This window comes from Zophobas morio, unplaced genomic scaffold (genome assembly GCF_036711695.1).
Source record: "Zophobas morio isolate AGI-343-1 ecotype UQ-CSIRO unplaced genomic scaffold, CSIRO_AGI_Zmor_V1 ptg000011l, whole genome shotgun sequence".
In the NCBI taxonomy this organism is placed as follows: Eukaryota; Metazoa; Arthropoda; class Insecta; order Coleoptera; family Tenebrionidae; genus Zophobas; species Zophobas morio.
In genome coordinates, this window is record NW_026972116.1 from 13,673,039 (window position 1) to 13,697,519 (window position 24,481).

The 24,481-nt window shown below is 33.3% G+C and overlaps 1 protein-coding gene across 6 annotated transcripts in view; it reads left to right on the forward strand.

Moving 5' to 3' along the window:
* Kug (kugelei) overlaps window positions 1-24,481 on the forward strand; it is a 418,182-nt gene that overhangs the window by 332,243 nt on the left and 61,458 nt on the right. For all 6 annotated transcript variants that reach the window (XM_064053266.1, XM_064053261.1, XM_064053265.1 and 3 more), the window contains one exon: window positions 7,829-8,036. In XM_064053266.1, coding sequence (XP_063909336.1) covers window positions 7,829-8,036 — 208 coding nt within the window. The remainder of the gene's footprint in view (window positions 1-7,828; window positions 8,037-24,481) is intronic.

A 24,481-nucleotide genomic window follows, 5' to 3' on the forward strand; every position in this document is an offset into this window, starting at 1 on the left:
TCCATTCCTTAATTATTATTACGCATTACTGAAAATACAAAGCCGGCAAAGAGCAAAAAAGGTCCCGCTTTAACAAAAGCACTTTAATCCCTTTCGGTTATTTGGAAAAAAATTAATTATAAAGACCCATTTAAGTAGGCAGTTTTAGGAACACAGCAAGAAGATAAATGCGAGCGCCAGCCACAGTTAATCCTCATTTAAGGATGAAATCAGGTGATTACAAAAGTTTCAGTCGGCTGAAACATCCTGTCGGCAGACGACATTACCGAAAATGAGGGCGTTGGTTAAGTAACGAAATGTCCGGATTCAACCGGGGTCAAGGGGTCTTATAAAAATATGACTTGTCGGTTAGGGACTTCTTCCCTAACTTTGTCTCATATTTATGTACTTTACAAGTTCGCGCAAACAGGACGACAAAATATATCTTAAAAACTTCGCAGAGTTCTGACTTCCTAAAAAATTAATTCGCTGAACTGGGGTTAGATAAACATTGGGGATAATCTATTTAACGACCGGTCTTTTGTCCCGCGTGGATACACAATAAAATATGAACACCTAAAGCCAATGGGACGGTAATAAAAGGAGGTTATAACGCGAGAGACAAAATAATTTACTTATAACGGACATCCAACAGGCTGTCGTTTAAAATCTATTATGTTATGGCGTAGCGAGCTACTATAGGTTTTCATATATCTGGCTGTACTCTGTTTTATCTTTAGCACAAAAGTTCACCAATAAGGGGATAGATAATGTCATTTCACTAAACTTATTAACAACACGTATAAGACCTAAAATTTTTCTCCTTTCTGTTCAAAAGATGTGTTCCACGCACTGCTTATTAGGATCTAAGTTACTAATAAGTTTCCTTATTTCGGGGTTCCTCATGGTTCGCAGTTAGATTCCTTTTTATTTCCTTTTCTCGTTAAAGATGTTACCAGTTTGTTTAATTTTCGAATTCGTTTGTTATCCGTAATTAACTCCTTATCTGACTCCATAAAACTGCGAGACAATTTAACCTTTAATCGGAGCATATCTAAATGCAAAGTTTTAACATTAGCTCGCACACACTTAATGTTGCTTAGAACTACTCTATTAACGGTAACATTCTTACTAATTGTTTAATATAAAACTAAAGTTCTTAGGATAGCATTTATAAAAGCTGCTCTCAATCTACGCATTGATAGTTTGTTTTTTCTTAAAAAATTCTAAACTGACTATTAGAGCGTGCGTTGAATTCGAGGTTTCATGTACTGAATTCGCGATAACGTCACTTTGAAATAGACATCTTTTTTATTTAAGATCGAGCACAATAAAAATTAATCGACTGAGACATTCGCATCTATAAACTGTAATGTTCCTGAAAATATCTTACGAACTGCAAATTTTGGTCTTTTATGTTTACAACGTACAGAATATAGGTGATTTTTTTTTTTTAATCATAAGCGTGATTATTCCAGTGAATAATCCTTTCTATATTCGTGCGATGGTACACTGCACGCCCACACAGAAAAACAGGACATAAAACCGCTCCAAAATATTTAATTAATTCCAAGAAAAAGTTACCCCAACAAACCGCAAATTTGAAACTCAGATTAACGCATTTTCCTAATTAGAGCGGGCTGCGAGTACAGTTTGACTGGAAAAACCCTCACGAGGGCATTCCAGGTCATCTTCTTGTGCCTGTATTCATTGTAAACACACTCGTATACTGCTAAGAATGCCGGAATCACTTTAAAATCCCGCACAACTCGGAGCGTAAGAGCAGAAACTTCCACCGACAAAGTTTCAAATGCGACTAAAAAAACTACCTTGCTATTCTTGTAGATTGTCTTACGAAAGGCTAACAAAAAGCTCACCGAAAAACAATTCCGAAAAAAGGATCAACTTTTCAATACGACGACGGTCATTAAGGGTGTGGCTCCCTTTTAATTAGTAGTGAGTAATGAAATACGTACCAAGGGATGAGGAAATTCTTCTTTGTAATAAAATCTCCATCTCCACACGTTAATCAAGCGTAGACTTTTCCATAAAGGGGTAATAAAGTGGAAACATGTTGAAGCGAGATATTTTCAAGCACGAATAGTTGACAGCACGGCAGAGTACGCCCCTGAAAGCATTCTGAGGTGTGCCTGCGTCTTCCCCATGGAATGCGTTTAACTTAATTAGAGCAATTTTCACGGTAAACTTATGCTGAACGCTACATTACTATTGCACAGTATAATTGGTCGACAATATATCGCTCGCTAACTCGCCCAATCTGATTTATATCGTCCCATTGCTTGAGAAACGAGCAGTTAACAACTTCTTGTATCATCAATTAATTAGGGATTAATAAACGCTCGGAGCGGTTGGGTGAAAGTATCGATCTATGTTGAGGTTAGCGTAAATTCGATTATGGACAAAAATGGCTGCGGTTGCACGTGCAATAGACACTTGTCATGTTTACCGTAATAATACGGTTAGGTTCACGATTTCAATACATACGTTTACAACAACGTCAAAATTAATCATTCAACTAACATTTATTAATTAAAATTAAAAGCGATGCATTTTTCCGAACAACAAAATGGAAAATTTAAAAAAACAAAACAAAAAATACTCGTATTTTTCTAGTTCGTAAAGTTATGTATTTGTAGGTTTTAAATAGTTTTAATGGGTTATTTTTTAGTTTAACTTCCGTCAGATATGCAACTGTGCAAATAAGATGTGCTAACAGGAAAAGAGAAAATAGTGCAAATGTAAAACAAGGTAAATGAAACTCCAGTGGAAACCTTTCCAACATAAAATGCACTCGAAATATCAAAGAGTTAATTTGTACGACAGTTTGTAATAGAGACAATGAGTCTAATACCTTTTTTTCTATTTCAAATTTGAGGAAATGAATTCAAACCATTGTAATTTTAAGATTTTCTTAGATGTTCATAACACTACGTTTGACATTGATCAGATACAAAAAACCCTGGAGTGGCTCAAAGAAAAGTCAGTGCCAAACCCAAATCTCCCAACAAAATTTCTCTATCACATCATCTATTTTTAAAACATGCAAATCAGAACAAGAAAACAAGCTTCTTTCCAAAAATATTTAAGTTTTTGTTTTTCTTTAGCAGCTGATTGATTTTGTTCACCTGTCTGAGTTTTTTTATCAAAAATTTACAAAACAAATTGAGAGAATTTTATTCCAGACTTTAAACTGGCGTAGTACTCGTATATTCAAATCGCAATATCTCATAACCTGATTTGATCGAGAAATTCTGAAAATAGGTTTGAATTCAGGGGGTTAATTGATACTAGAGAGTTTTTATAAACGATTAGAGGGTCGAAGTAGGTCATGCAAACGTGCCGCCTCTCACTTTTGGATTTTTACTAAATGCCCAAGGACTCACGATTAATACCACACGCATCTGTATAACTGGTTACCTAAATGCTTCATCTTATTAAAAAATAAAACTAATTCTTTCAACAAATTTATTGCGATTAAATATCACAGTAAATGTTGAAAATGTTGTTCAAGGCATATGTTCACTCTATTTTTAATTTCAAAAATGTTTTATAACATATCCTTTCGTCAATACTTTGGACCCATTGCTCAATTTCATGTTGCAATTGGAACCCCTAACAGCTAAGGAAATCTTGTTAAAGATGTTTACGGATTCTGCTCAAGTCGTCTTAAATCACCAACAACTTCCTCAGATATTGAAGGTCTTCCAAGAGATTTCCCTTTGTCGACACTGCCAATTCGAACAATGTATCTATTATATTTCTAATGTGAGCGTCTAACGATGTTTCTTGAATTATCAAATCACGGTACTTAGCCAGATATTCTTGCTTACAAGATCATTTAATTCAGAGGGTAGAACTGCCGATTTTTCACAGGCCAGTGTAATTAGAAACCGCTGGACTCGTTCGTAAATTTAGTACCATTTTGACGAAAAAAGCTTGCAGGTGCTAGCCAAAGGTCCAGGCTACAAGAATTAACAACATGCGGATAGAAAGGAAAAAATATCTCCGAAGTATAGACAGCCCCCCCCCCCCCCCCCCATTCAACAGGAAGAGTAAATTCGGTTTTTTATCTTCTGCCGTCACTCTTATAAAACAGAAATTTAAAATGGAAGGATACACTTGCCAAAGATAATAGGCAAAAAGTATTCCCAACGCTAAGAAAAGAAAAGTACGGCACTAGCAAAAATAAACTGTAAAATTAATGAAACAGAAAAAATCTGACCACAAAAGCTTAGTACACATGATGGCAAACTCCTCTGGTGGCAAACTTATTTTTAAAATACATAATTATGTTGACATGGCAGCTATTTGACAGTTAACTTGACCATAACCGTCCAACTAAACAGAGGTAACGTTGCTGTTGCCAACATCATTATTTTAGAAAGAAATTTCATGCCATAGAACTTTTTTTTTCAATCATACGGTATTTTGAGGAGCTTGTTTTATTGGAAGTAGATTAGGACAACTCTCATCATTTTTAAAGATGTGATGGCGGTTTGAAATTTTACACAAAATAGACGTACTGACCATAATTTTTGAAAAATTGTTCGAAAATTATTTCGACAGAAATTCGCTGTCCTCTGAAGTACGGTCAAACAAATCCCGCTTCTTTGAAATTATAAAGTAGAAAAATATGAATGCATTGATGAACCCCAAGTTTAGGCTTATAAGGTTTTGTACATTTTAGAGGGGATGTATTGGGCAAAATTTGACGATTATGTCACCTATTCGGGGGAAGGGGGGAGATAAAGTTTCATTATCGATTTACCATGCTTACGATAACCTTAAATTGTTTGCGAAATTTCCAACCATTCGATTTTGCGTTTCCAAAGTTAAATTGTAAAATGTTGTTATTCCAATTTATAGTTGTTGGAAGCATGTTAAATCATTTGCCAAAATTTATCCCCCAGGAATTGATGATGTCATCTTACAATTTTATTGAATAAATGTTATTTAAATGTTAAAAAGTAGCATAGTCCTGAACTTAAAATACACCATATTCAATATTTCAATTTTGGGCGTTTTCAAATTTTTCATTCTTCAAATTTTCGATTTCTCGATTTTTTTACTTTTCGATTTCGCATTTCGCAATTTTATGATTTTTAAACATGTCGATTTTTCAATTTTTCAAATTTTGACGTTTCTAAATTTTTAGTTTTCCGATTTCTGAAGCAATCTTTTTTTTTATTTTCCCATTTTCCGTCTTTCCAAAGTTTCGATTTTTTCATGTCTTTAATTTTTCAGGTTTTCGATTTTTCAATTTTTCAATTTTTTTAAGCTTACGATTTTTCGACTTTGCTTCTTTAGTTTTTCGAAGTCTCAATTTTCCAATTCTTTAATTTCTCAATTTTTTGGATATTTCTTTCAGGTTTGGAATTTTTCAATATTTCGATTTTTACTTTTTGGATTTTCAATTTTTTTCTTTTTTTTCAACTTTAGATTTTTCAATTTTTCGACTGTTTTATACTTCGATTTCTCAATTTTTCAATTTTTCGATGTTTTGATTTTTAACATTTCAAGTTTTTCGATTTCTCGAGTTTTCAGTTCTTTTTTATTTCAGTTTTTCAATTTCCCGAATTTTAAAATTTTGGATTTTCCAATTTTTCTTTTTTAAAATTTTTCGATTTTTCAATTTTTTGATTTCTCGATTTATCGAATTCAGATGTTTCCATGGTTTGATTGTTAATTTTTCGATCCTCTAATTTTTCGATTTCTCGATGTCTCAGTTTTTGAATTTTTCTGTCTTTCGATTTTTGGATTTCTCGGTTTTTCAGTTTTTTACTTTTGGGCTTTTCAATTTTTCGATGTTTCAATTTTTCAGTGATCGGTTTTTTCAATTTTTCTAAGGTTTAAATTCTGGGATTTCGATTTCTCGATTTGTCGATTTTTCAGTTTTTCGATTTTTAAATTTTGGATTTTCGAATTTTTATTTTTTGTTTTTTTTAATGTTTGGATTTCTCGATTTTTCAGTTTTGCGATATTTTAATTGTTCAATGTTTTAAATTTTAGATTTTTCGATTTCTCGATTTTTTGATTTTTCAGTTCTTCAGTATTTCTATTTTTCAATTTTTGACCTTGCTAAATTTTCAGTTTTCCGATTCTCAATCTTCATCTATTTTTCATTTTCCCATCTCTCGAATTCTTAGAGTTTCGATTTCTCAGTTTTCCATTTCTTTAATTTCTCAATTTTTGGATATTTCTCTCAATTTTGAGATTTTTCAATATTTCGATTCTTCGACTTTCCGATTTTTCGACTTCTGAATTTTTCGATTTTTTTAAACTTTAGATTTTTCAATTTTTCGAGTGTTTTGTGGGTATTTCGATTTCTCGATTTATCAATTTTTCCATTTTTAACTTTTTGATTTTTCGATTTTGCCCGTTTATATTTCGAAACATCAAAAAATTGGAAAATCGAAAAATTAAAAAATAAATTGGAAAATCGAAAATTTAAAAATTCCGAAAATTGAAAAATTAAAATACAGAAGAACTGAAAACTCAAGAAATCGAAAAACCTAAAATTTTAAAACAATTTTTAAAATTTTAGGTTTTTCAATTTTAGTTAAAATATCGAAAAATTGAGAAATCGAATTTTAAAACAATCGAAAAATCGAAAAATCTGAAGTTTTAAAAACGTAAAATTGAAAATCCAAAAAGTAAAAAGTCGAAAAATCGAAGAATCCAGAACTCAAAAAATCGAAAAGTCGAAATACTAAAAAATCACAAAATTGAACAAAATATCCAAAAATTGGGAGAATAAACAAATGAAAAATTGAGAAATCGACAAATTGAAAAACCTGAAAAATAAAAATATTGAGAATTGAAAAATCGAAAAATCGAAAATTTAAAACACTGAAAAATTAAAATATCGGAAAATTGAAAAATTGGATAATGCAAAAATCGAAAAATCGAAACATCGAGAAATCGAAAAATCAAAAGATCGAGAAATCGAGGAGTCGATAAGTCGAAAAATCGAAAAATTGAAAAAGAGTGGAAAATAAAAAACCACCAAAATTGTGACAAAAAATATGTAAAAATTAATACAAAACAGAACACAATGTTTCTAAAACCTAAAAATAACTGCACTTTCCCAAAAAAAATCTATTGAATGATTATGATTCCACTAGTATTGTTAATTTAGGATGTTTTGTCAAACACAATATTAAAGAATTAATTTTTAGTTAAACAAAAAAAATTGTTGCATGTCAAAATCGAGTGAAACATACAAGATGTGATATTATGTTTGTAAATAAAAGCATCTAAATAATAACCATTTCCCGCAAAAATTCTGAACGCTTAGAGTCGACATTGGCCTGAGTACACTCCGGTCTGTGGATCAAACAAGTTCTCAGGCGACGAATTTTTCCTAACTGTTGATTTCTGCAATGGAATTATTATTGTCTTCCACATTAGCAGAATCTATATATGTACAGTTAAACTACCCCTGATGCTATTTTATACAGTTGTCAAAAATGTACCAAGATTTTGTAAAAATGTTGATGTATCTAGTTACTTTTTACAAGCCGAAAATTTCATAATTACCTTAGTTTATGATAGCCGTCTGCCAAATTTCTTGGCAATAGTGATTAGTCGAAAAGGGAAGTACCGACTGTAATGTGCACCAAATATCCTATCAAATACACATAGAAACAATAATTTTTTCACCTGATTCAAATCTTTTATTAAGACAATATCGTCAAAAAGTATTAATAATGACATTATCAAATGATCTTATAGTTCTTGTTCCAATTTTAACACAACGTCGAGGTTAATTTTGTTTTCAGTGTACGAACGTAAAAACATCCCTTCTTAACACCGAACTTTTTTTCAGGTCTATATAGAAGTTTTAAATGAAAACGATAACGTTCCGTTAAGTGATGAAGCGGTCTACTACCCAAGTATCCTTGAAGATAGTCCTGCCGGTAGCTCAGTACTTCAGATACGAGCTTCGGATAAGGATAAGGACCCTAATCAGAAAATAACATACAGGATTACGTCTGGAAGTCCCGAGAGGTTTTTCTCCATAAATTCGTCTACAGGTAAGGATTACTTACAACTTATAATATTTTTTCAAGATAAACTCATCTCACAAATCCAATATAAACTTCCTTAATCCGGCTCGATAAATAAATACGAAATCAATTTCTACCTCAAGTGGTACTTTATTTTTAATTTTTGCCTACAAAATGGGGGATAATAATTAAACTCGAGTAAGAATTAAATGGATTGTTGTTTTAATTAAGTTGAGAGTGCTTCAAGATGTACACCGTAATTGAAAGTAGCTGAAAGTTTCGAGTGTTTATGTTTTTTAAGCAAGCATCAAGAATACCCGGTGGAGAGATACAGAAGCTATTAAATTTTAAATGACTAGCATCGAAATTTTCAGTGCATAATCCGCACCAAAAACTGAAACAATATAATGAAAGGAATCAAACAATGAACATTTTCGTTAACATTGATTTCTCGCTGAATCGTGAATGCATGCATGCACAAATTTTTGTTTACATTCGACATAATTTCGTAAAATACACATGCAATATTATAATTAATGGTTAATTTGCTTTTACGTCGGCTATTCATGCAAAAATTTATTTTCCTTTGAAATATTACGTACTTTTATGATAAACACGAGGAAAATGTTAATTTACAAAGTTGTCGATTTTCTTTTAACACAACTTTATGAAGGTTGCACGTTTTACAACCAGATGCAAATGAAACATCAATTTCTGCTTATTCGCAGAGTTCCGCTCTTGGACTCAGATTTTATCTCATTTTATTCGGTTCATTAGTTCGTGGGAGCTTATTACGTTATCCTTACACCTTCTCGAAAAGGACCTCCAATTTTTAGAAATTTGCTAGAGAAGGTCCTTCGCTGTCTCCGGGAATATAATAAATCAGCTAACGTTGGCGTGGAAGTGCGAAAGAACGACAGTTTGTCAGTAGTTAAAATTAAAAATAAATAAGCCTATACTTATACTTGTGGTTTATGAATTTGCCTTGAAAAATTTAAATTGTGTAACAACATTTTATAGTAATATAATAGGAAGAATCAAGTGCTCTTAGCGAATGAGTGACTATTTTCTCGCACTGTGGTATTATCCTTCTTTTTTATATAAAACTTCTTCTATTTTTATCAGTTTTTACAATTAAATATAACCGTTATGTGGTTGTTAATTTTTAGATATTTTCTAACATTTGAAAGCAAACTTGTTAGTAATTCCATTAAATATTAACGAGATATTCAAGTTTGTTCCCTAAAGTTTACACTCGTTTCAAAAGCGGGATTGAGTGCTGTTTATACTACTATTAAAATTTTCTATCAGCAAAAAAATACGATCTAAAAGTTTATTCACAAACTTAAACACTTGTATATAGCAAAAACTCCGTGGTGAGAAAGAACCAGAACTCACGTCAAAAGTCAACGACTAGTTTCGTTTATTTCACCATAAACTTCATCAGGTCTATAAATTTACAACAGTATCACACATCAGGAGAAATTTACAGTAGTTTTCATATACCCTTCCCTACACTTTTATCCATCTTAAAATTATGTGAAGTTTAAATGTATTCCATGCTGATACCCTATTTATCCAACATTATTACAACAGTTTTTTCTACATAATATTCTTCAATAGATCACGATAACCTTGAAAGTATTGAAGATTCAAAAGTTCTATTATTTCGTATTTCGTTAAATTCCAGTTAATTTTTTTTTAACTCAAGGCAAGTCAGCGAAATTGTACTCGATCCTAAAAATAACATTTAAAGCGGAGAAAGTAAAATGTAGATTCTTTGACATAAAACGAAGCTATTGATTTCAAAAATAACTCGACCCCACACAATTAAAAAAAGTTTCTTTTATCTGCGTTTCTTATGATATTCTGCTTCAAATCCTTGAGGAAATAGTTAAATAACACACCTGTAAAAATCCAGTTTGACGATTACCCTATTTTTCAATATTTTTTTAATAAAATTTCCGTCCGATCTGCAAATATTGACACGGAATGAACCTCGTTTGTTCCGCTAATTACTTGTTCTGCGTTTTGGGAGTATCGTTGAACTAAACCCATTAGCAATAGTTGGCTCTAATTCACTATTAATGGGTCAGTTTAACTCGTACATTATCAATTCATACGTCCCGAGGGGATCCACAGGGTGCATTGCGACTCCTCGACCGGTTTTATTTTCACCGATCTTAACAGAATTACGTCTGTCGGACGCTATTGGTTCTTATTCCACGCGCTCATTAATCTTAATATCGTAAGAGCCATCGAGAGAACGTTTTATCATAGGAATTTTACGACAGGGAATATTATATTTTGTATCATTATTAGAGCCGATAAACAAGTTACAGCGCACATTTCCTTTAAATATTAAGCCCGCGATATGAAAATGTACGAGATACGTAATAATTTTATATCGCTCTATAAAGTTACTTTCACAAAACGCCGTTAGTTACACGTATCGATCTGGGTTACCTTTCTGCGATAGTGATAATACGTCCTAGGACATCTGTCACTGGAGAAATGATATATTTTACTTGTAATGTCAACGTGAGGGATGATACAGGCGACAAACTCACTCGGAACAGGAGATAATTTGGAAGGTTCCTCTTGGGTCACTCATTTTAGCCTCAATACATCAACATTTTCCGAGCAAGCCCTTAAATAGAGCCTTCAAACTTTGTACCCATGTTACACTTAAGTTAATTATTCGTTTGAAAATCCCTATCGTTTACGATACTTTTGATAATTACGGGGAAGCTTTGAGGAAGTTTGGAAGCGATATTATTGACTTACATGTGATTTCTAAAGCTCGTTCCGGAATTAGTTAACGAAATATTGCGGGATTAAGATTGAAGGAGTGCTTTTGACAACAAAAGACGATAAAGTTAGTGAATTGCGGTATAGAATATGTGCATTGTTGCGGTTTCTGGTTTAGGAGGAACTGGACATGCAACGAGAGAGCTTTGCTGAATTCACATGTTTACCTGTAGGATGTTTGTTGTATAAATGTGCTACGTGCGTTGTTCTTAGACAAGAGTAAAGCTTGACAGCTTCCGGGGTTGTAAAGTCTCAGTAATTTAATTTTTCAGCAGCGTGTTGTCTTTTCGAACTATTTTTAAAATAGTGGTTCTGAGGTGTTTTTAAAACAATTTTAGAGGTTTAACGGAAGCTACGTGCTTCGAACAGTGTTTGCTCGATATTTTGTAATTTTCATTTAAAAGAGATCGCACGTTTCCATCCGTAGGTCTGTCATCTATCGGTTTTATTATACTCTGTTTACCGAACAGATGGAGTTGTAAAAGTGCGTGATCTTCACGTGATTTTGTAAAATCCTAATATTGGTCCTTTCCGCTTGGGTCAACTTGTGCTCGTTGTCAGTTCCCTATCATTTTTTAAAACTTTATTTTTAAATAGAAAACCTCTGCAAGCCTTTGATTTTAATTCTGGGGGAATCAGATACCGATTCGAAGTTTAATTTTAAAATCAAAATCAAATTGTATTTTTATTAGTTATTGATACATACTTCTATTAAGTTGGCTTTGTTACCAAATCGTGCATTAATTTACCACAAAACTTTACTGTTAGTTTGATTTGCGGTTTTTCTAATTTAAAAATTTAAAACTTGTTATTGAGTGATAAAAATATCCGCATTAACAATATGATTCGGTTTGAATACCGTGGCACTGATTACCATATGATAATAACATTTCGATTGAAATTCTTTGAAATAAATGTGTTTTAAATTTATTTTTGCTTATATTACACATGCAAATTTGATTTCGATGCCTGATTCCATCTGTATGTTATTTAAAAAAAAAAGAAGGAAAATATAAAATGCATTTATAAGCAGGCACCCACTTTGGTACCACGGGCGCACTTGATAGCTCTATCTGTTCAGTAAACGGACTATACACATGTAATCTCCGAAACTACAGAAACGATTGTCGCTGTCGGTGGTTAAATTTTATAAAATAAGGCGAATTAAATAACCATGAGTATTTATAGTTTATTAATGCACTGTATTTTTTTTACTTATTGGTAGATATTCGGATTTTTGGGAAAAAAAACCAAAATTTTACTTGGAAATTTATAGACATAATTTAACTTAGAATTTACTGTATCTACTGTCTGAAAACTTGCAGGCCTTGTAAGGTCAACGCAAACACTGGCAATCTTTCAAAAAAAAACTTATAGTTCATCAGTGTATACATATTTTTAACCCTACATTTGTACGATGTTTGAAAAAAAATTGATAATTGTACAACAAAATTTTTACAATTTATCTGAGAAACCGCTGCACCATACTTTGAGGTCTATCTTTCCAACAGCCTGTTAGAATGCTAACCAAAATTTATCTATCTATCCTACCACAATTTTAATGACGTCACTTTAAAAATTTGCTAAATAAATTTTTTTTTAAATGTTCTAAAATCTAATAAATGTAATTAGTTATCTTTCAACAAAACTTAATTGCCTTGTGAAATAGGCCGATATCAATTTTCACGTGCACTTATTTTTACACTGACAGCACTTCCCTCGCGTCTGAAGTACAGTCCAACAAATACTTCTTCTCTGAAAAATTATAAAATTTGATTTTGCGGAATTTTACTTTTTCGTGATAATCTCTATGGAGTAAAAACAATACAGAAGGTATTAGTCACAATGTAATAGAAAAAAAGAAGGTTTTGCCCTATTACACAAAGATAGTTGGGAGGTCCAAGAAGATTTAATATTCTTAAAAAATGACACTTGGAGCCCCCGAGAAGGTTTTACATTAAAGAAAGAGACATTTGGGGCCCCCGAGAAGGTTTTACATTAAAAAAAAAAGTTGGGACCCCCGAGAAGGTTTCACATTCTAAAAAAAAATATTTAGGCCCCCCCCGGCGGTCTTAGATTTTTAAAAAAGACAATTGGCACCCCGAAAAGGTTTCGCATTCTTAAAAAAATACATTTGGGGTCCCTGAGAAGGTTTCACCTTCTTTAAAAAAGGACAGATGGGATCCCCGAGAAGGTTTCACATTCTTAAAAAAATACATTTGGGGTCCCCGAGAAGATTTTACATTTTAAATAAAGAGTATTCCCACCTTTTCGAGAAAGTGGGGTTATTTTATCAATAACAAATTTGTTGTGGCGTCATAAACATAGATAATACACAATGTGAGAGAAAAAATGAGAAAAAAAAGAAAAAACGAAAGGCCAAGTGTGGAATCGAACGCGCGTCGTCCGATCCGCATTCCTGACTCGTTACTACAGGATGCTAATGGTAAACCGTTATTATACCGTGCATTATGTTTTTGTAAAAATTTGGACGGTTAGGGAAAAACTCAAAGCGGATTCGTACACCACACTTACACGACTATATTTTTGTTATAACAGTAAAATCGAAACAACATATAAATCTTTGAAATGACGTCAGCAAATTGTTGGTGGAGATGATTAGCAAAATTTTGGTTAGCATTTAACCATCAACATGATATTCCTAATATATGTACGTACAAAATTTTACAACAATCGGTCGGTAGTTTCGGAGATTACGTGTCTAATAAAAATGTATACACAGACAGATAGACAGATAGACAGACAGACAGACAGATAGACAAACAGACGTAAACGGGAGACTACTTTTTTCGTACTTTAAGAGGTCATGAAACCTCTAAAAAACATAAAAGTGGCCAATGGTCTGATGAACTCGATTAGTATACTTCCTTAGCTTACGCTCGGAAAGTAGAAATTGTGTTACTTTTTGTAACGTTGGTAGGTATAGCTCTATGTTCACTGATTCAATATAGTTCAACAACATACTATACTTTGCAGGCCATAATTACAAGAAGTCTTGTAACCAACAGATTATCTATCTATTCGAAATTTATTAAATCGATTCAATCATCTCTAAAACTACTGAACCAATCACTTTTAAACTTAAAGTATGCACCAAGATTATTGTCAAAATTGGAACCACTGAACCAAAATATGACGATTTTTTTATGATACCCCTCTCCCATAAGTAAAATAAAACTAGTATGGACTATTAAACTACAGGTAAAGAAGGTTATGACATCATCAACATTTTAGCAAAGACACATAACAATTTGAATGGGTGCAGTGTAACACTAACAATAACAGTACTTATTTTCAAATTTTCGGGAAAACAGGATGGACCGTTCTTGATTTGATCAATAAAAAATATACCTAATAATAAAAAACAGAATCAAGGTAAATTCATTAATCACCAGTACAGGAATATGTTATTTTATAAAATTTAAATAACCTTTATTAAAAACATTTTCCGGGGAAATTAAAAATGTATGCCTTCATCTCAAAATTTTGTCAAGTTCAACTTTAGAGTTGAAACGTGAGCTAACAAGGAACCATTTTAACCATTTCTTCTGGGGATTCTTAATACAACTAAGGCACATGATACACAGTGTTCTTACTTATGTTATTTTTATTATTCTTACTAAAAATACACTAGAATGTTAACAGATTTTCATATATATGAGGAAAATCAATGTAATGTACTTAGAATTGCTTTTTTTTCGCGACTAAAGGTCTGTCATTTCGTCAGATACAACACAATTTAGTATTTTTGGTTCAAACAGATTTAACCACATAGTTACACAGTTAAAATGATAATGAGATGAAAGTACTTTTTTTATTGCGAGTTTACCGCTAACATGAATTTTTAATGAAGAAAATGCCATCATGTTTATTAATGATACAGGGCTTCCTTGAAAGCATTTCCTTCGTAGTTGAATTGACGAAACCTACCCTCTCCCGCTCTGTGATAATCCCAGTGGGGGTAATACTGCTAAGTTAAAAATAAAATTGTACCTACACGTCAACAGCTAGATTAAATTTATTTTCCTTGATAACGGAATGCCATACAACTTACCTCATTTCCAACGTAATTACTAAATAGTGTGCATTATTAGAAATCACAGTTTTAGTAGCAAAAATAGATGTATGGAACACCCAGTAATGTATTTCTTAGCTCAGCGATTATTGTAGATATTTTGAAGATAACCTATTATTCGCAAAACAATGAAAGTTTGTCTGTAGAATCTTGAATATTAATACGGAGTTGAAAGACGAACCTTTAAAATACATTTTTTATATTTTGTGCTCATTCGTTTTTGAAATACAAAACTAGGTTGTTATTTTTATAACGATGGTGGAAGTTAAAAACATCATTGGAGAGTCTTTTTTAGTTTCATATTATACCCATGCATCTCTCACTTTTTCTAAAATAGAAGGAAATTGTTTTGCCGAGGACGAATCCCGATCAATAAATAAAAAAATTACCGAGGAATTCTAAGTCACAAATGCTGTATAAAACGGATGCAAGGTTTTAGTAGGTCACAACGAACTGTTTTCCTTTCTGAACTGCTCCCACACGTTGTTGCGACTTTTTCAGCTGTTTATTATTCTTGATTCATTAATTATTTAATAACAAACTCTCGTTCAGTGGCAAGATATGAATTTTTATAACAGTAAATAATAAATAAATAAATTGGATGTTACATATTTAGAACATTTATTGATGTTTTCTCTAGTAACTGTTGAAATAACCTTCTGACAACATTTTGAAAAAAAAAATCGGACATTTTGACCATCCACTTGTCATTGAAGACGTTTGTGGAGAGTTTGTTGGTCTCACTTTAAATCACTTGAAACAAAATCCATTTATAAATCGAACCCGCTTGGGAATTTCTGACCCTTCATTTTAACCCGATCATTAATTTGCAACTAATTTTAACTAATTGGATAAGTACAATTAATTCCACAAATTTCATCAGTTCCAAATTTTGATTTCAGTATTCTCATTAGCGGTTATTATGCCCGGCAGTACACATCGCTCAGCTACAGCATCTAATTATTAATTAAACCTGGTAAATAAAATATGAATAAACATTGCCGTTACGTATTGATATTTGATTTCTGTGAATTTCGAACAAACTGCCGACAGAATTGATCGATATCATCAGCACCAATTTAACACATTTGTCAGTTCTTCCTTAGATGAGCTCGTTTACCTTTGGGTCCTAGAATTTTCACAGACCTTCGATCTCGAGTATGTGGCTTGAGAGCTTTGAAATGCGAATATTGCACGCTTTGGAATTCTGGCGGTTTCTGCATTTTTCGAGACATGAAGTGGTGCAACGTCACGTTTAAAAATAAAGGGTGAAATGGACTCGAATAACAATCTGCTATACTACAGTGCACTATGCACTCTATTATACAGAAAATTGCAGTCCGATTTTATATGCCTGAAAATATATTTGTGAGAAGGCTTCGTGTTGAACAAAATTGCGAACTAACCTGATCACGAACTGTTAGAAGTTGTAACCAATGGTGGGTCTCTGGAGTCGGTTCATAATTCCCAAAACTACTTTTTTTTTGAATAAGTTAAGCGGATCTTTGTCTCAAATCATACCGACTTTTTTAACAGGGCAACAGTTTTCCGTAGAACGGCAACTATCGATCCTTCAGCAACTATATTTTCAAAATTCTCCCATTAAAGCCAGCACGCTTTACTAATTAGTAATTCCACACCCAAGTCATCTAGAAATTACAGTTGTAAGCTCCGATTACTCCAAGTCAAAGCTCGTGCAATTCCCAACTTTATGATAAACGAGCAAATATAATGAAACTGCAATATAGCTGGCACATAAAATCAAATATCCAAGTAAGGTAAAATGTTGCTACCCCATTAGCAATCCCACCGCTGCATACTGCAAAAGTGATACTGTAGATCAAAACTTTTCGCCTCTTTTCGACTAAGGAAGCAGTGAGACTCTAGTTTCAGCTTGTGCAATTAACAAGCGAATATTGCATTCTCTGCATGCCATTTTAAACCAGCTGTACCAAGCCATTATCGCAAGCCTATCCAACATATTCGTTCCTCTAAAGTAATTTTCGCTGCTCTCGAGTGCCTTGTGTACTTTACGACTTTATCTCTACATTTGAATAAAGACCGTTCAAACATCAACTATTCTTTCACAGACCAACCTAGTTACAACTTGGTTTTGACACCTTCGTTCCAAGGCTATCACAACGAAGTCGAAGGCAATTTACGAATCACATGCTATTCATCTCTATAATGTCTGATTATGAGGTACTAACGCTAGATGTTACATTCTTCACGATATCGCATGTTTTTTGATTGACGGCTATACGAGTTTCATAAAAGAGGGATGATTGTTATTATTACAACATGCAATTTCGCTGTACCGTTCTAGTAATACCTATGCATGCCTTATGGTGAGATAATTAAAACCCTCGGAGGTACGATTAAAAGAGCCGTTACGCGCTTACGAGTGCCTTTTTGGTTCTGGATTATCATTATAGTGGACTACTTAGAAGTTCTAATTGAATAAATTATGGTCTCGTAGCTTCCAACGATTCGTAAATTACTACTTTGGTCTAAAAATAAAAAACCTATAAATATAAATGGATTCCCAGAAAAGCTGCTTAAAATTTTACAAAAGTCGTCGTTAATTTGAACATTTCCACTGTTCTAACTTCACTGAAATGCACTCAATCTTTAAAAAGTTGTTGGGTGTTGCATCACGTCTTTCGACTCGAAAGTTTGACTGGTATAGGAGGCGATAGATTTCTTTTTCGGTTTTAAAGACTGCGCTTTGTCGGGAATTTATTGAACTCACAATTTTAAAAGAGAACATTTTTGTCCATCAGTTTAGTTGAAGTTTTATCTTTTTGTTCTGTAAACGCCGGTAATACACGTAGTTTGGTAACGAGCAAGAACTTGTGACTGTGCAGCACGTTACATTACTGGAAAGCAGTGCAGAGTGCATTGATGGAAAAGCGATTTCCTTGACGGATTATTCACCTATTCCGACTTGAAAAGACAAAGCGCCAAGTGTCAGCATCAATTGTGGCTGAACTAATACGAGTTCTGTGAAAAGCACAAAAACCGCCGCAGATCGCGGCAAAAGTTAACAAAAGAAGAAAACCCTAAAAAGTAACTTGTTTGGCGGTGTCAGGAGCAGGCAGGTTACACAACAAGCTTTACTAAACTTTTCTTTTATAGATCTCCGAAACTCCTAAACATCGAACTGAGTTACACTTTGTCATCTTTTATTTTATTAGTGGACTTATAATCCGATGATAAACTGCCTGCCCGATAATTACAATGAAAAATCGCCGGATTTAATTTTAATAATTTCGAATTCATACTTCCCGTCAGAGATATCGATATTCTCAGTTTCTTCCTAAAATAGTGCTTGATGGCATGTAATGAGGCAGCAAGAAAGAGGCCAAGCCGACCACTTTTAAAGCATTTATGGTAATCATCAGATCGCGTGATCGATAGCGATAGTTTTTCCTGAATTTTCAAATCTATATTCTTAAATTTCTACACATTAAGTAGTGAACATTTTATCAACAGGACGATCAAATAATTTTTCAAATTGGCCGTGGCGTGCAAGGGGGAATGCACAAAAGCAGATGCAATTAGCGCGGATTCTTTAAATTGGTGTAATTAAGATTTTCATATTCGAATAATTACTGTCGACACAAATACATTAGCGCCACCGGTTTCTCATTACCACAGGCCGGCACAATTTACAGTGTGAATATCTAAAGCTAGCTAAAGTTTGTGTGTACATGTAATCTGACAACATAAGATGAGTTTCTAAATTTACGTGGGTGCAATCCCGTTTTTTACTACAAAATTATTTTTTAAAGAACGTGCAAAAACATCGACCGCAATTTTGGAATTTCGCGCATCCACCAATATTTTAGCTTATTAGCAACTTCACCTTCCCGAAAAAGTATCGAAAGTGATTTTTTCCAAGTCTAAAAATGTTGAGATGAGATCATCTAGTTTTTGATGGAATTATCACAGAAATTTTGATTGTATGTATACATGATAATCCTAAAATATACCTCAAATTTCACAACAATCAGTCCAGTAGTTTTAAAACCCTACAGACGACAGACAGACGGAAACAGGGACTTACTTTTTCATATTCTAGGAAACGAGAAAATATCGTAAATAAGACAAGTAAAATATTTTTCTACCTGTACATTGCAGGTACTTTATAAATTACTATATATTATACTTAACTAGAAAAAATAGGCGTTCAGTTAAAAAGATTTTACGAAAAAGTTCTTTAAAAAAGAGTTGTTTTACAACCCAGGTAAAATCAGATTTGTAAATAAATTCGTAACGAAGCGGAGGCTTACGAAAGTTTGAGACGAAGCCGAGATTGTAAAAACATTGGAACAACCGAACTATGTTGTTTTTCTTTTTCACATTTCGTGTATATAAAGAAACGCAGTGCTATGATATGAATAAAACAAATGAACATTGCATTGTGAATGTAGAAGAAATATGTATGGAAACAATGCAAGAGGTGTAGACGAAAAGAATACGTAAGTCAAGGTTGTCGACTAAGGCCAACACTATTCTAACTGTATATTACAGGAACTACCTTAAGTAGCTTAACTAAAAGCAGCATAGAATAATTATCGTTAAGAGGGAGGGTACAAATAAAAAAATTGGGATAAAGAAGTTTGACAAACGGATTATTCACACAAAAAGTTAATAAAGCGATCAAAGCTGGCGATGTTAAATATGAATGAGTTAACCTCGCATGATGAGCGAGATGTTGTGTCCTCGTGGATCTTGCATGTTAATCAATATTTTTCACACAGCTCAACATTTTCGTTTTTTTCATAAAATGGTCGATAAGACAATAGTTCGCGTATCCATGGGATATTCCATCGGTGATTCCTTCTACAAATAAAAAAAAAACTTTCTTTCTTTCTTTTTTTAATTCCTGATTTTGTTTTAGAAAGAACATTATTTTATTAATAAAAAAACATGCAAAGGAGGTTATATTACAATTTATTTCTTAGCAACTCGAATTTACAAGACTAATTACAGAGCGATTATGTACAAAATAATTCCGGCGCAACTTGACTGAATTTTCTCGACACTCGTTGGACTCGACTCGACTAAATCCTCCGTTCCCGAAGGTGGCCTCTATTTGAAGCCATACTCTCCTTCTAGAGTTTCCATAATCGAGATCTTTCTGGAATACCCATCGTCACTTCCGCTTCGATGAGTCATCATCGCCCATCATAACAGCAAAAATTAGGGATAAATCAGTTCTTAAAATTAGCACTTCAATTTTCATGTTTTCCCCACGTTTCATGACCTCTAGAGCGTGAAAAAATATTTCTTCCTTTTCCGTCTCGTTGCCGTCTGTTTGTATCTGTGGACCTACATTAGACAGACCATTACCTCTCCCAAAGCTACTGGGCCGATTAACAAATGTCAAATTTTATATGCTTTAAAAATATCATGTTGTAGATGTCAAACGCAAACCAAAATTTATTAATAATCCCTCATCATTTTGTGTGGTAAAGGTTATTTAAATTTTATAAAATAATATACTCCTGTACTGCCGGTTTATGAATCTGCCTTGAATTTTATCACAGTTGCTGCACAAACAATTTTTCTGTGCAAGATTTTCAACGTGTATCGGATAATCTCCGCATAAAATCCCACCCGCCTTCGTTGGTGAAGCGGCGGACTTGTTTTCTGCCGCCTGTTCGAACCGGGTACTTACTTATAGGGGTTATCATAAAATAAATAGAATTTTGCAAAATCAAGTTTTATAATTTTTCAAAAATACTAGATTTGTTCGGTTGTATTTAAGGGGTGTGGGATTTTCTGAAAATACTTTTTCACTTTTCGGGCGTAAGGAAGTAACAGTTTTTCAATTGAAAAAGTCATCAAGTTGGTATTGCATGTTTGATAAAAGAAAACGTAGCGAAAAACGTATGTGTTTTATTAATTCATACTGTTGTGTATAATCAGTATTTCAGCTGTCATCGATTACATTTGAGGTTCATTATAGTCATACTTCACAATGTTTACACAAAATCGACGCCAACTTGATCACTTTTTCAATTGAACACCCCATATTGTAATAGGGTCAATCCATCGAATTTCATGACCCCTAGAATATGAAAAAATAGATTTACCATTTCTGTATGCTTGTCGTCTGTGCCGATAATTGTTTATCACATAATCTCCGATACAATGGGCCTAATATAAATAGACGGTAAAACGCTAACCAAAATTTGCTGCATCATCCCAACAACCAAATTAATAACGTCACCCCAAAATTGTGCATGGTAAATATTGTTTAAATTTTATCAAATGACGTACTTGTGGTTTATGAATCCGCCTGTATTTTTAAAGGGGGATGGACCTCATGGACCACTTTTTTTTCTTACAATGTGCCTGGTTTTGTTTGTACATACTTTTTTCTAAAAAAAAAACTCGATTTGGTTTGTTGTTTTTCAAGGACTAAGTAAGTTCTTTCTAATAACATTCAAATTTGTATGTTTTGTAATAGGGTCGATCGGACGACCGGCTATTTTCATGTTTGCTTGATGTTTGATGATCCCTAGAATACGAAAAAATGGTATCGTTTTTCCATACGTGTGATTAATGAATCTACCTTGATTTTGTTTATTACTTCCCGAGCATAAGCAAAGGAAGTATTGTAATCTAGTCCGTCGGCCGACACTCTACTTTTGCATTTTCTCGACCTATCATGACCCCTAGAGGACGAAGAAATAGGTCTCCCATTTCCATCTGTCTGTCTGTCTGTCTGCCGTCGCGGATTTTTATTCCACAGATAATCTCCAAAAGTACTGGGCCGATTGTTGTCAAATTTTGTATTTATATTAAGTATATCATGTAGATGGTAAAACGCTAACCAAAATGTGTCTAACCATCTCCGCCACTAATGTGATGACGTCACTTCAAAATTGTACATAGTAATTGGTTTCTAAATTGTATCAAATAACATAGTCTTATACATGTACTTTATGACTCCGAATTGAGATTTTACCTGAGATGTCCAGATTTTTGAAAAAAAAATCAAAATTAGGAAACAACATTTTGACATTTAATTTGGAATCTACAAAACCGAATGCTTTGAAATATTGCAGATGTTTTAAGGTTATAAAGAGCATAATAAATTTTTAGTTAAAATATATTTGCTTATCCCCTCCAAAAAATCGATGACGTCAACTCAAAAGTTTGCCGAATAAATCCTATCTAAAATATACAAAATATAATGAGTCTGTACTTGTAATTTATCATTTCATTAATATTTTTTTGGATTTGCATATACAGGGTGACTCAAAAAAAATTATCATTGTATTTCAGGAGCGAGGGAAGTTCTGTCGAAACAACTTTCGACCAATTTTTAGTTTTATTATTATATTTGTTTATTGTTTAATCCGTGTTCTTTACACACATAATACGAATTTATACAAGCGAATTGATGGTTCAGTGCTAACGTGGCTGCCTGGCAGATGAAAGGTCCGGGCTTTAAAGTCGGCGGCGGCAGCTTTTCTTTTTTCATTAGATAAAATAAATTTCATACAATTAATCACTCTCTAATTCTTTATTAATCAAATTAGGAACGAGTCAACCTATTTTCTCGAAAACGTGAGAACACAGTAATGTTGCGCCGGTCTATATTTAATATTAATTAATATTAGCGTAATTTATAATTTTAGTTCTATGTTTTGAACAGACAAACTCATTCAAATCAAACAAATTGCTACGTGCGTAATCGTGATATTTTTTCGATGTATAAACATAAACAATCAAAGTTAAGTATATACATTGATGAGAATACACTTTTCCGTTGTTTATCTGTTTTAAATATTGTTCATTTTGTTCGCACGTGTGCGGACCGCGCCCCCCTTGAATTTGCGGCGCATGTCGCTGCTGGATGTCATTTAAGCCACCTAGTTTTTCTTTTCTAGAGGTTATCATAAAACAGAATTTGTCGGACTGTGTTCCTAAAGAGCCCACCAGAAATTTTCTATACCGCTTCAATACAAAAAATAAGATGTTTCCACTTCTTCTGTAATATCCCGGTGAAAAAGATATTTTTTTATTTTGTTGCCATTTTTTATTTTCCTCTTCGAAAATTCTTTCCTTAAGTTATTTCATTGTTGATTCTCAGATTGCACTTCATCGTCTACTCTTGACTTAGTAAATAATCTATGTAGGATATTTATTTCATTTTTTAGTTCTAGTAATTTTTAGTGATTTTGTAGTTCGTAGTTCAAAATGTATTCTCGTCACTCAACTGTTAAAAATTGTGGTATGAAAATTTCCGTAAGAAAAATACAATGTAAAAATGATGGCAAAGTGTTCATAGTAATAGTTTTATTCTATCGTAACAAGTAATGAAACCTAGAGACTGGCTATAAAAAAAAGAATAAAGTCTATCTAACCCGAGGAACAATCTTCCTACGAACAGAATTACGCCATGAATATAATTTTCTAAATATGAACATTAAATTTTACAGCGTAATTAAATTACAGTCTTTGCAAGCAACTTCTTCCCGACTTGCATAAGACTCTCCAATCCTCCACAAATAAAATTTTAAATTCGTTCGGCCAAGTTTGCCTGAATATTGAGTTAAGGCAACTTCTTCGACCCGGCATGTTATGAATCCACGACCTCGACTGCACTCAAATTTACCATCCCTTTTTTATCTCGCTCCATTTTTGGCAATTGCGTCACGTTTCTTTTCGCATTTGAATTAGAGTCGAGCCACAAATAAAAAGAAACAAGCCGAGCAAACTTCAAAATATAAAATGCTTTCAATTCTTGATGTGTTATTGGAAGTTTACAAAGTTTGAAGTAGAAGGAGGTGATAAATTTTTGATGGGGATTTTTCGTGGCTTTGTGCGGTTAGGAATTACATGCAAGAGGTATAACGAGGAGTTGCAGGAAGCTCTAACAAGGTGGTATTTGTTAAGCTTGGCGACATATTGACGTATGAACTATCACGAGGATCGGAAATAATTAAATGCTCGAACGGTGAATGCACCGTGATCAATATCGTGACTTTTTACTCAGATGTATGCCGATGAGGTCGAGCAATCCTCTCGGGCCGCTTCTATTCATCGAATTAAATTGCAGACGATGTAGATTTTATTTCAGGAAACAGGCGCCACGGAAGCAAATTTATGAGAAAATCGCAAATTGCCAAACTAACTTTTATAAACGCACCTACCTCTCGGAAAAAATTTGGCGATACTGTCTTCTTAGGTAATATATGAAAATCGCAACACTTCATCTTCGCTTTTATAATTTATAACATCAGCGGAATTTCTTACACATGATCGATAAAAACGTCTCGGTTCACGGCAACTCTATTAAAAGTGTCAGTTCAATAAATTCTTAACAAAATAGGAAGTCTTTGAAATTGGACGAAGAGAAATCTATCGCATCCTTTACGGGTTTTACGTTTTTTTGAAAGTGAGCTGACTTTTGAGAAGAGACGGATGTGTTACCAGGAGTTTTTCACGGGATTCAATGACTCTTCAGCACCAAAAAGGTATTATCAAATTTCTTATTGGCCTTCGGCAGCTGAACAGGGATATTTCACGATGAAAAGTCCAT